The sequence below is a fragment of the Lipotes vexillifer genome, unplaced genomic scaffold (assembly GCF_000442215.2).
Source record: "Lipotes vexillifer unplaced genomic scaffold, Lipotes_vexillifer_v1.1 scaffold240, whole genome shotgun sequence".
Lineage (NCBI taxonomy): Eukaryota > Metazoa > Chordata > Mammalia > Artiodactyla > Lipotidae > Lipotes > Lipotes vexillifer.
In genome coordinates, this window is record NW_006797481.1 from 3,184,236 (window position 1) to 3,197,093 (window position 12,858).

The window sequence follows — 12,858 nt, forward strand, 5'->3', positions numbered from 1 at the left end:
TCTGATCTGTTAAAACACTTTATAATAAGGATACTAATTTATCTTTGGCATGTCTGATGCACATATTTTCCTTAGACTTCGCTTTGCCTTTTTATTTTGATGAATGAATGTTTATTTTTCTATAGATTATTCTGTTGATCTTTTATCTTTTCCTTAATCGTTTGATAACCATTTAATTCTGTTTTCTTTCACTGTTATATATGTTTAATTTGCTGTAATTTAATGTGAGTCAAAGTAGGTTTATATTTTAAAAGTACTTACCAGTTATCTCTCCCATCTCCCTCCGCATTTTTGTGGTACTTTTTTTATATGTCTGCTTACTACCACATGTACTATTCTATTCTTAGGCCAGTGTATTGTTTTAATTAATGTTTTATAGGGCTGAGTATTTCCACCAAATCCCTTCCCTCCAAGTCCCCTCCTGCTCAGAATTCTTTGGTTATTTCGTTCATGTTTTCTTCCATATTTAGAGTTTTTGATAAGGTTCCTTCAAAAATTCTCTAGGGATTTTTGTTAATGTTGTTAAATCATAAAAAATATAAAAATATCCACTTTCTGTAAATTCTATTTAGAAAGGAAACAACCTCTTTATCAGAAGGGGTTGCACTAGTTTTTTTCCCCATTTTAAGTTTGGTTTAATACATAATCTTGTTCTTTGGGAAGAAAACTTTTCCTTTTCTACTTAATTTAATTTGTCTATACGATCTCCTTAATGAATCTTTTCCTTCCCTCACAGAGTGGGTTCAGATGGCTCCGACTCTATTTTCTAAATTTATTCCAAACATTCTCCCTCGTGCAGTGGAGTCTGAACTTTCTGAATATGCTGCTCAAGATCAGAAACTTCAAAGAGAACTTATACAGAATGGTTTTACAAGGCAAGTTTTCTTTTCCTTTTGTGACAAAGTATGTCCATTTCCTTTGGCTTGGCAGGGGAGGGATGCCAGCATTCTTAGAATGGGAGATGGCTGTGTGAGAGTCAAGGTGGTGTTGCTGGGAGAGGTGGTGAGCTCCCTTCTGTGGAAGTGTTGAAGCTGGGTTTTGATTTTATGGGAGCTGCTCTTCACTTAAGTGGAGTTTGAAGAAGGGATTTCTCATTGGGTGGGCAGTTAGGCTGGACAGCCTCAAAAGAGCTCTTCCAACTTTGATCCGCTTATACTAGTTTTGAATATTTGGAAAAACCTTGTAGAAATTTTATGATCAGTTATAATGTACATTTATGACTAAACTAGCAAATGATTTTATGACTAAACTAACAAATGATATTGTAACTAAACTGGTAAAGAGCCTTCAGATTCTGTTTTTCATATTTCCATTTTTCCCCTAAATTCTAGTTGTTTCTTCTTAAAAAGTAGGTTATCACTTATATGTGTCCACAAAATTTGCCTCCCTCGATTTTTTTTTTTTTTTTAAATTTTCTCCTGTTTATTTTTTATTTTTGGCTGCGTTGGGTCTTCGTTGCTGCATGCAGGCTTTCTCTAGTTGTAGCAAGCGGGGGCTACTCTTTGTTGCAGAGTGCGGGCTTCTCATTGCAGTGGCTTCTCTTGTTGCGGAGCACGGGCTCGAGGCGCGCAGGCTTCAGTAGTTGTAGCGCGTGGGCTCAGTAGTTGTGGTGCACGGGCTTAGTTGCTCTGCGGTATGTGGGATCTTCCCGGATCAGGGATCGAACCCATGTCTCCTGCATTGGCAGGCGGATTCTTAACCACTGTGCCACCAGGGAAGTCCAGCCTCCCTTGATTTTGCTGTAAACACTTCGCTAATTTTTCTAAAATTTGCAATTCAGTATCATGGCTTTATCCCAGAAAATCTTTCAAAGTGCATATTTTCAACCAAAATTATGTAAAAATTTTGTGATTCCCTATGGGAAAGCACCCTGTTCTGTCATCAAATCATTAAAGGGTACAGTAGTACTTTATGTTTGTTTGTTTATTTTTGTTTTTTTAATATCTTTATTGGAATAAGTAATACTTTATATTTTTATAATCCTGGCCCTCTACTTAGCACTTTTACGTATCTTCTCTTACTTGAATCCCTCGCATTAAAGGAAGAAAGTTGTAGAAAGGAAGACACCTGGGTTCCTCACTGAGGCATAGTTGTGACCACAAGGAGTAGGTTGGGTATTGACTCACTTATCTGGCTGGGGCAGAGGGTGGACACTGTCTTTCATAGACTCTGAGGCCATGCTCATTCTCAGAATACCAGCCTTGATCAAGATCACTGTTCCTAAGTTTCTAATTTCAGCACAGGTAAGGAAAGAAAGCAGATAATTTGTTCTCTGTTGACCCATGGATTGGCATTTATTCCCTTTTTGTCCTGGTGGCATCTTTATTCATGTGGTAGAGGGGGCACTGAGTAATCCATGGGTCATTACCCCCCTCACTGGCCGCTCACACTGGAAAGGTTCAGTCAGCCATCACAGGGAAGCTGTGTAGACAGGCCTGCTAACCCTGCCTTTCCTATGGCAAGGAAAGGCCAGTGGGAGATAGTGCATGTAAACAGCTGACTTCTCTCCCTGATGTCTGGTGGTCAGGGGTCTCCTGACATCAATTGTAATATTTCTAACAATTATTTTCATACACTGAATGAGGCCACTTAATGCTATAGTAATTTTACTCATTCTTTCTTTTTTTTTTTTTTTTTTTTTTGCGGTACGCAGGCCTCTCACTGTTGTGGCCTCTACCGTTGCGGAGCACAGGCTCCGGACGCACAGGCTCAGCGGCCGTGGCTCACGGGCCCAGCCGCTCCGTGGCATGTGGGATCTTCCTGGACCGGGGCACGAACCCGTGTCCCCTGCATCGGCAGGCGGACTCTCAACCACTGCGCCACCAGGGAAGCCCCAGAGATAGTTTTGTAATCCTAATTTGGGAACTGGAATAAGAGACCAGGGTGCAGGACTGTTTGGTGTGTAGTTGCTTGGGATGACTGACTCCATAAATAGTCTCATTTAACATTGCATTTGAAGGACTAGCCTAGCACTGTTCTGACAAGGCCAAGTTGGTCATATTCAGGGAAATGCCTTGGATTTTTGGTGTAAATATGAACTTTTGTTTCTCTTAGTGGAATTCTTTCATATGAAATTTAAATGCTAGTATTCCAAAACTTGATAAAATTAAAATGTTTTATTTTACAAACTGAATTGAGCCATTTCTAGAATTAAGCTAACAAATTATTATACATTTACTATGAGGATTAAAGGCTGCCTCGTGACTTATTCTGATGGGTGCTTTGCACAGAGTAGGCCCCGCTTTACCTGACATTCTGGACTCATGCTGAACTGGCTCAGACTGGTCAGAAAGGGTGTGCCCGCACCATATACTTAGCAGCTGAAGACAGTTTGCCTGTGCTTCCACCACTTGTGTATGGACCTTCCATATTCTGCCCTGCCAAACTTGATGCTGCCTTTGATCATTATTTGGCTAGGATTGTTTTGGAAGAAATGATGTCCACTGATGCAAAAATATAGTCTAAGCTATCTAACAAAAATTCTGTTACTGGCTATCCTGATATGAGCAGTCATTTTATGGTTTGTGTCTAGCCAATCACATGATTCCTTTTCAGCTTTGCAAACTATTTTTTTATTTAAGGCTGTGTTCCATTTATGTGATATAGGGAGTAAGCAGCACACAGCTTTAATGTAGATGGCACAGAGAAAGTCTTTGAAATGTTTTGAAATAATATGTGAATATTATCAAATATATCCTCTTTTGCAGTTAATGGACAGATTCTCGTTTGGGCTGGAGTTTATGTGAAACATCTTTAGGTTCATGGAAATATAGCGTGGAGTTATTTCAAAGCTAGAAGTAATGTACAAGCTAAGAGCAATATTTTCTTTTTATGTATTACCTGCATAATTGAATTGCTTATTGGGGGAAGGGCAGGTTGGTGTTTGTTGTCAAAGATTACATTATGGAAGATAAGCTCATTTGGGAACTTCTAGCATGCAGGCCCTCAGATGGAGCATCCTCATTCAAGCCAGCCTATGGGCCTCTTCAGAGGGTGTAACCAAATAGCTTTTAAAGGCAAGTAAAATGTTCTTGCTGAGTGATTGTTACCTGGATTTCTGGAACAAAATAGAACCTTGTTAGGAGTATTATTGGTCTTTTAGCTGAGAGGGTCACTCCAGGATTGGGGCTTTTTCATTTAGTAGCAGGGGTCTGTTTTTGAGGGCAGCTTATAGCTTTCTAGACTTGTAGCATTATTAGGTAATGTCTCTGGCAGCCTCTCGCATGCATGCACCACATTTACATTCTTTGTGCCTCCTGTTGTTTTCACATCTGCATTTTTCTCCTGTTATTTTTGCATGTTCCATTTTTAAAAACATTTTGGGGGGTGGGAATGAAGGCTGTCTGTAGAAGTTGAGGTTCCAGATACAAGATCCATCCTGTATTTTCCTTTTTGCTCAGCATTAACTTACTTGTTTCAGAATATTTGGTGAATGCTACTGTGATACTAGTGTAAGACTCTCAGCGGGCTTTGGCCAGATACTGTGTTAACAACAGAGGTGTTTAAAAGCAGTATTAAGGCGGATCTGTTTAGGGCTCTTTAGGCTGTCTGAAGCGAGTTTGTGCTGAGTTTTCCTCCAAATGCTCAGCCTAGAGAAGAACCCTGCAGAGACCCTTTGGTGTGTTCTCTTCCTGCCGGTCCTTAAGACTCCTCACCCAGCTCAGCAATAGGTTTCTGTCCTGGTCTTGAGTGTAACCAGAGAAAGAAAGTGGGAAACTTTGGTAATCTGGAGTATTACACAAAAGCATGAAATAATTACTTGGGCTGCATTTTAATCCATCTCTAGAGGCTGTTTATGAATTATTCACTTATTAATTCAGCAAATATTTTGTATTTTCTACTATGTGCTAGATGCTGCTCTAGGTACTGGGTGAAGAAGACAGGCAGAGCTCCTGTTTTTATGGAGCTTATGCTCTGCTGTTGGGAGTTAAGTAACAAACGTGTAAACAGATTATTTCAAGTAATAATAAGTGCTAGGCAGAAAATGAAGCAGATTATGGGATAGAGAGTGAGTGGCCAAGGCGCGCATGAGGGGCTGTTCCGGCTAACTTGGTGATGTAGAGGAGAATTCCAGCTAAACGGTAAGGAGACAGCCATGCGGCTAACTGGGGCGAGGGTGTCGCAGGCAGAGAAGGTAGTAAGTGCGGAAGTGCTAACATGTCCAAGGGACGGAAAGAGAGCCAGAGTGGCTGAAGTATAATGAACAGGGGTAGAAAATGAGCTTGGAGAGGTAGGCAGGAGCCAAATCTCACAGGACTGGGAAAATGATTTTTTATATATATAAATTTATTTATTTTATTTATTTATTTTTGGCTGCATTGGGTCCTCGTTGCTGCGTGTGGGCTTTCTCTAGTTGTGGCGAGTGGGGGCTACTCTTCGTTGAGGTGCGTGGGCTTCTCATTGCAGTGGCTTCTCTTGTTGCGGAACACGGGCTCTAGGTACGCGGGCTTCAGTAGTTGTGGCTCACAGGCTCTAGAGCGCAGGCTCAGTGGTTGTGGCGCACAGGCTTAGCTGCTCCGCGGCATGGGGGATCTTCCCGGACCAGGGCCTGAACCCGTGTCCCCTGCATTGGCAGGCGGATTCTTAACTACTGCGCCACCAGGGAAGCCCTGGGAAAATGCATTTGAATTGATTTTTTTTTAACTGTGATGGAAAGCCACTGAAGGGCTTTAATCAGAGGCGTGAAATAATCCTATGTATGCTTTTACATAAGATTGCTCTGGCTTTTGTCTGGACTAATACTAAGACTCTTGCAGTGGTGTAGGGGAGAGATGATAGTGGTTTGGATTGGGATTGTAGCCATGGGGCTGAGGAGTGGTTGGTTTTGGATTATGTGCTGGGACAGAATCCTCCAGAGAGGAATCGAGGATGAGCTAGGATTTTGGCCTGAGTAATTGGACGGGTGGTGGTGTGATTTATTGAAGAAGTCTGAAGAAAGAGTGGGGATGGAGTGCATTCTGGCCGTGGTAAATTCGCAGTAGATGGAAGTCGTCCAAGTGACAGTGGCTGTGAGGCAGTTGGACCTACAAGTCCAAAGTGTCAGGAGGAAATCAGAGCTGGAGATAGAAATCTGGGAGCCATTGGCATATGGATCGTATTTCAGGTCACAGGACTGGTGTGACTGCTATCCTAGACGAAGGAGAATTTTACACGGTGAAGAAAAAGTGGCCAAGGACGGAGTGTCGGGCAGAGCTTGGAGTGTTGCAGGAAGAAAGAGGTCAACTGTGTAGATGTTGCTAAGAGACCGGGAAAGAAAAAGCTAGTGGATTGGTTATTATTACTCATTACTTAAGCATTTTAGTCATTTGTCTGAGAAACTGGAGAGACAAAAATAGGATTTACAGATAGCATAGGACTTAATCAGACCTCTGTTTCATTATCTCTAAAGTGGAACTAGAAATTCTGTGGGTGTTTAAGATGAGCTGATTATTCTCTGTAAAGGTTCACGTTCTTCTATCTGCGAGAAGGGTATTCATGTCCATTAAGATTCTGAGATTTTTCAAAAGCTTTAAGCAGTTTCTGGTCCCGTAATACGGCTTTTAGTGGAAGATTTTGAATTTTTCTATTCCATATTTGAAATTTGCCCTGTTATATGCAGGTCACCAGGGATGTCGATAGTAGAGCCCAGGTTTGTCTTCAAAGATGTTTTAGTCAATCGATTTCTAGGACCCAGGGTAAACCATCTTTATAGATAGTCCTTCCTTTATTTAATAGCTTTCTATGTTTAAAAGATAGCACCTTTTAGCTAAGAATATTCAGGTTATAAATGACTCAGCTACTGTTGTAAGTTTAATGTCTGTTTTAAAATAGGTTGTTAGAATTGAAATACCTGCTCTACTTCCATTGTCAATTTTGCCAATTCATTTCTCCTACTTTGTTGTGTGAAGCTATCAGTCAGTTCTGTTGACTCCCTCTTCTTTTTTTTAATCCCCAGAGGTGACCAGTCCCGGAAGAGAGCTGGGGATGAGTTGGCTTATAGTAAGTAATGATGTTCCTTACCATCCTTGATGGTTTTGTGATGTAAGGCAGCCACTGGTTATAATGATATCCAGTGTTCTTGATGGTGGTCTCCAAGGGCACTGTGTGCAGTCAGGGTCAGACTGTTCTGTAAGCTGTGGCAGCTCTGAAGCCCAGTTGCTGGTGGCAGTTTTCAGGCAGTTGTCAAGAGACTGCCAGTTCTTTAGTCTCCACTAGAATGAGATAAGGGCCCAGACTCAGCTCCTGATGATTTGGTCCCCTTTCACTTCATTCAAAACCACATGGTTTTGAGGTTTTGTCTGATCTCCTTCTGGGGGATTGGGAGAGGGGTGAGAAATATGTGATAAATAAACAGATTCCTACCATTATCAAAAGCTGTCTGCTGTTGATACTTAAACTCTTCTGATGTTTTTTTCAGACAGCTCATCAGCATGTGCAAGTTCCAGAGGGTACAGATAGTGAATGTATTGAATGTACTTTCCTTCCTGAAAAGAGGACACACTGGAGCTGCAGAGACTGTATTCAGAGCGCAGCGGGGTCCTGCAGACACTCAGGAGCTCTGTCACCAAGCTGTTCTTGGAAAAGGATGTTGGAGTTCTTACTTTGGTTTGTAATTTTAAAAAACAAAAAACTAACAAACAAAAAACAAAACAGTTGCTGCTAGACGTGGGGATGATTTTGAAATGGGACAATCTTCTAATGACTTTATCTACAGATTCCGTGAGGAACAAGCGTCATGAAGAGTGACCATTGCTAAGTGAGATCCAGCAGCCAAAGTCAGCAGCTTCCTCCAAAAATATAAGAGCAGAAGAATCTTTTTTATTTTTTTTTTAAAGCACTTGTTTTGTTCATTTGCGGACTTGGCACTTTGGCATATTGGTTTCATACAGAAAGATATCTTTTGCTTTAAAATCAAGCAGATCGTTACAATAAGTATTTTTCACCCCTAACCAAAACAAACCCCTTTAAAAGAGTTGGTCTTTGTTTAACATTAGAAAGTCTTCTTACAGGAAGATGCTAACTCTGCTTCCAATATAACTTCTCCCCCCACCCCCCACCCGCACCATCAGTTCACAACTCTTCTACTCTGTGCCTTGAGCTTTGTGCACTTTGCAGCTCTGTGACCGTGTTGTCAAACTCACAAATGCTTCCTGAAAAAGTTGATGGTATCACAGACTAACTTGCCAAGATGTCAGGTGTGACTTCATAGCAGGATGCTAAATAAGTGGGAAAATAGAAACATGTTGCACGTTGGTCAGATTTCCTCCTGCCTCACCCTGGCTTGTTCACGTTAATGTTGGGGACCAACTCTCGTAGACCATTTCCATTCCCTCCGTCACTTAACATGCTCTCACCGACTGCTGGAGTGTTGGCATTACGCTAGTTTAGGGCTGGCCGGTACTTTAGCACTAGAGCTCCCTTTTTAATATTGTTGAGAATTACCCAGTGGTTAAAGCTGATTCCTGTGATGCTCTACGAAGCAGATATGGTAATTAAATTCAAACATAGTCAATGGTGTGGGATTCCTGATCGATTTCATTTTTATGGGTGAGATAAGTACTTAAAAAAAGTTTGCAGGGGCTTCCCTGGTGGCACAGTGGTTGAGAGTCCGCCTGCCAATGCAGGGGACACAGGTTCGGGCCCCGGTCCGGGAGGGTCCGGCATGCCGCAGAGCGGCTGGGCCCGTGGGCCATGGCTGCTGGGCCTGCGTGTCCGGAGCCTGTGCTCTGCAGCGGAAGAGGCCACAGCAGTGAGAGGCCCACGCACCGCAAAAAAAAAAAAAAAAAAAAAAAAAAAAAAAAAAAAAGCATTAAAAAGTTTGCAGTCTGCATCTTTTAAAACATCATATTCGAGTATAATAGAGAAAAAGTAGCACTGCTGTTTTAAGGCTCCCTTCCAGCTGTGGCCAAGCTATATTTTCTGTTTCCATACACCCACAGTGCTTAGTTCCTGGTAAAAGACTCTGGAGCTTATTCCAAGTTGTTTTTGAAAGGCAAAGTAAAATAGAAAGATGCGGCAAGGGAAAAACATTTTTCTTCTCAGTTTTGCTTAAATCTAAATTGAGCATGTGCTTGACTCTCTTTGGCTGTGTCAGCTATGTTAGACTAATATTTACGTCTTCAGAGGACTAGGGGCAAAAAAGAAGACACATCAGGGGTACCGACCATCACGCTTCTGATTTTCAGGTTGTTCGTAGAGTTGTCTCTGCCAATCCACTTGGTCCTTTTTTGGGGGAGCAGGCTGGGGGGCGAGTTTGAAGTGTTGGGAGCGATTCAGTCTAATAGAAGAAGTTCTCTGTGTGTAACATGAGTATTCAGAGAAGTAAAAGTAAGGTCATCAGATTTATTTTTTCAAGTACTTATCAACCAGGGTTGGTGGATTTTGAGGAGGACTTTGAATTGGGCTCATTTCACTCTGTGAGCATCTTGGGTTATACTGAGAAACACTGAATTACTGTAAGAATATATACAGGCTCTCACTGTGCCCTGTACAGTTTGACTTGCTACACCAGTAACATATTCTAATATCAGGGAAGAATTCAGTTTTATCAAGAAGTTCAAATTTTACTTTACTCGATGGAATGCTTGCTGCAGGCTTATAAATAACACCTGCAACTGAACTCTTGAGCGGTTTTAATAATATTTCTGAAAGGAGTGAAATTGGAATGTTTCTTTAAATGTGGATGAATTCTTCAGTGTCCTAGTAATATACCCAAATGCTTTTTCCAGGAAGGGAGTATTCTTTGGCCAACAATGAAACTTTCCCTCTAAAAGCATTGTATTAGGATGTGGATAGGCATTAAAATCTTTGGATGCTTTTTGCATTATTAAGTTAATGGAGAAATATTTTATATTGTCTTTTTATTATTACGTATGTGTTAACGAAGTGGGCAGAGTAAAGTTTGCAGAAGTTAGTTTCTCTGTACGTTTTTGCACAGTGGCTGCAGCTCGCTGTGGGTGAGGGCTTAGTGGCACAAAGCTGTGATTGGAAGGCACTGTAGAAAGAATATACACATTCTCCCAGTGCATTCGACCTGCTTCTTACTCATTTTGGCCCCTTGAGGTACATTGCAGTATGAAGAAACTATTCCTTTAAGTCATTGTTGACCTTGCTTATTTAATTGGGATTCTTAACAAAAGTCTTAGTTTGCAACATGAGGGGAATAAGATTTGCCTCCATTTTGTATTGACTAAGCACTGTTTGCCTAAAAGTATTTTCTTCTTGTGTTTACTTGTATTCTTCTTGCCAGTACAGTATATAGTCTCTGCACTCCAGTTAAACACTGGCTTTTTGTGGGATCCAAATCATCGAAGGCAGAAAATTGTAAAGCAGGTTGATTGTCTCATGAGTCAACACATGCATTTGGTTTGGCCATACTGACTAGTGTGTGTGTGCAGCCTGAAACCAGACCCTCCAAAGAAAGCCAATTCACTCACCTTGGAATGATGACACGTAACATCAGTACATGATCGTCGTTTTGAGAGACGGTGCTTATTTTAAAGGTTGGTGTTAAGCTTCAGTAACAGTGTCATCTCATATCCTCTGTTGTCACAGCTGCATCCTAACCCAACTGCTTTGTTTTATATGGGGCAGAGAGCAAAACCTGGTGGTGTGATTCTTAATCTACTAGTTCTTAGGTAGAGTTAGAAGAAACAAAAACCTGGGTGCATGAGTTGTGCATTATTAAATTTTGTGGAAAAGTTACTTTTTTTTCCTGTCCCTTTTGCAAGTTTGAGGAGGTTCCCCTCCCTTTCTTTGGGGTATGGGATGAAAGCCAATTTGTGAGTAAGTGAGATTGCGGAAGACTGGAAGCCCCGTGGTTGTTAACACCGCACGTGCATCTCCAGCCCTCCAGCCCCATAAAGCTGTCACTCCCCGTGCTACATGCCATGCTTTCTGTCAGGTTGCAAATTTGCACACATAAAGAATTCCTCAGGAAGAGTTTGCACATGCATCACCTCACAATATTCTGTACTGACCGAACAAGGGATTTGAAAGTTTTTCAGCACAAAAGGAGAACTTCAGAGTGGTGGTCTGTGCACATGTAACTAGCAAAGGTAATGGTGATCTGACAAACACGATTGGTTTCTGGAGTTAAAAAGTGAACAGGAGCGCTTGTATCATAGTATTTAAATAAGCCTGTTTAATCTCCCAGGGTAGCCCTTCCAGATTTTGTCATCTTCTCATTGAGACTAGCTCTGTTTTCTTCTATGTTTCTTCTGTTTTATTGCAGTTTGTTATTTCCATGATTATTATGCAAGAGGCATTGCCCTTGAGCTAAAATTCAATTGTCTAAATAAAGCAGCTATTATTAGATAACATTGTTTTATGAATATACACTAATCTGAGATATTAAAAAAAACTTTACAGTTAAGAAGCAAAACAGAACCTCTACATGAGCTATCCAGTCATTGTTTCGATGTTTTGGGTTTCTTTTTTTTTTTTTATGGTGTCTCTTTGAGCTTCAGAGTATTATGTTTACTTTAACCCAGGTTTAGGCCTATTAAGGAGACTTGAAAATTTAAGATCGGAGTATGAATCCCTTGACTGACACCCAGAAGAGGTTTACAAGGACCTTTCTGGTTGCGATTGCTGTTTTCAATAAGGTTGCATAAGTTGAAGTTCATGTTTATCAGAAGTTAAAATAGAGGTCATAGGAGTTTGTGGAGAAATGGCTTTCCTATTATTTTCATTACCTTGTTGAAATTTGCCCGTTTCTGGCCACCAGGATATATGAAAGGACCCTTGTTCTTTCCAAAGGAAATGATTGCTCTTCTGTCCCCACTGTTTATTAACTAAGTCATTGACACTTTGCCACCTCCACTGGCCAAGACCCTATTTTGAACCTCTTTCCAGAGCTAAGTGGCACAAGTACATACACTGTTTATACTTATGTTGGTGGAGTGGCTGTGGGAGAATTAAAGAAAATGCTAGTCAGAGGTACAGTCTTCTAGGACCCTAGTATATGTTGTACCCCTGCTGATTGGAAATTATCTTCATTTCTGGTTGGATTGCATTGTTTAGAAATGCAATGTTAATGGCTTACAGTTCTGGAAAATTTATGGTGTGGCTCTGCGGTGAATTCTGTGGTTTGAAAAATAAATAAATATTTTGTATTGATTCTCACATGTCATTTCAATGTTATGACTATGTACTAAATGCAGTAAGACTGGATATTCTCTTAGAAGGGTATGTTTTGTTAAACAGATGGCAATTGAATTGCTCTCATTAGTCCTGTTTGTCAATATTACAGCTGTGCAATTCAGATGTGTTGTGGGGAGCTGTGGCTGGAGACAGGAATGCTTAAGAATAAACGGGAGGCCAAATGCAGACAAGAGGCTTTTGCCACCAGCATAGCCAGAGCAAGGATGAAGCAATGAAGTCTAATCTCTGGTGGTCCTTGTTTGTCGGAAAGCATAGTGGAGCTTAGAACAGGGTGTTCTGTACATCAACTCTTTTATTAATCCAAGAAAAACAAAGTGGTGGTTGAAACTCTTATTGACCGGGGATTCAAAGCCACTGACTTTGGCTCTGACCTTTAACTCTTGATGGATTTTGAATCACTCCTTCTGTATTAGGGTGCATACCATCACTCTAAAACATTGTGGTTAATGAAATAAATCTTGTACAGATGTCCTTGGCCTTGTTATGTTGATACCTGGTTTATTAGAACTTTGTTTTAATATAGAATATATGGTTTTGCTTACAGTACATTCATGATGCCTCATAAACGATAACGACACTCAGTATTCTACCACGGTCAATTAGCCCTCAGGATGAGTGTCCATCTTCACCTCTGTACCAGTGATAAAAAAAACTCGTGTGTGTGTGTGTGTGTGTGTGTGTGTGTGTGTGTGTGTGTGTGTGTGTGTGTGTGTG

General features: G+C 41.0%; 1 protein-coding gene across 1 annotated transcript in view; it reads left to right on the forward strand.

The window, feature by feature from the left end:
* The window catches only part of CACUL1 (CDK2 associated cullin domain 1), a 63,888-nt gene extending 56,288 nt beyond the window's left edge, over positions 1 to 7,600 (forward strand). The window contains exons 7-9 of the mRNA XM_007469583.1: positions 737 to 875; positions 6,935 to 6,978; positions 7,397 to 7,600. Of these exons, the coding sequence (XP_007469645.1) occupies positions 737 to 875; positions 6,935 to 6,978; positions 7,397 to 7,437 (224 nt within the window). The 3' untranslated portion in view covers positions 7,438 to 7,600. The remainder of the gene's footprint in view (positions 1 to 736; positions 876 to 6,934; positions 6,979 to 7,396) is intronic.
* The last annotated feature ends 5,258 nt before the right edge of the window (positions 7,601 to 12,858 follow it).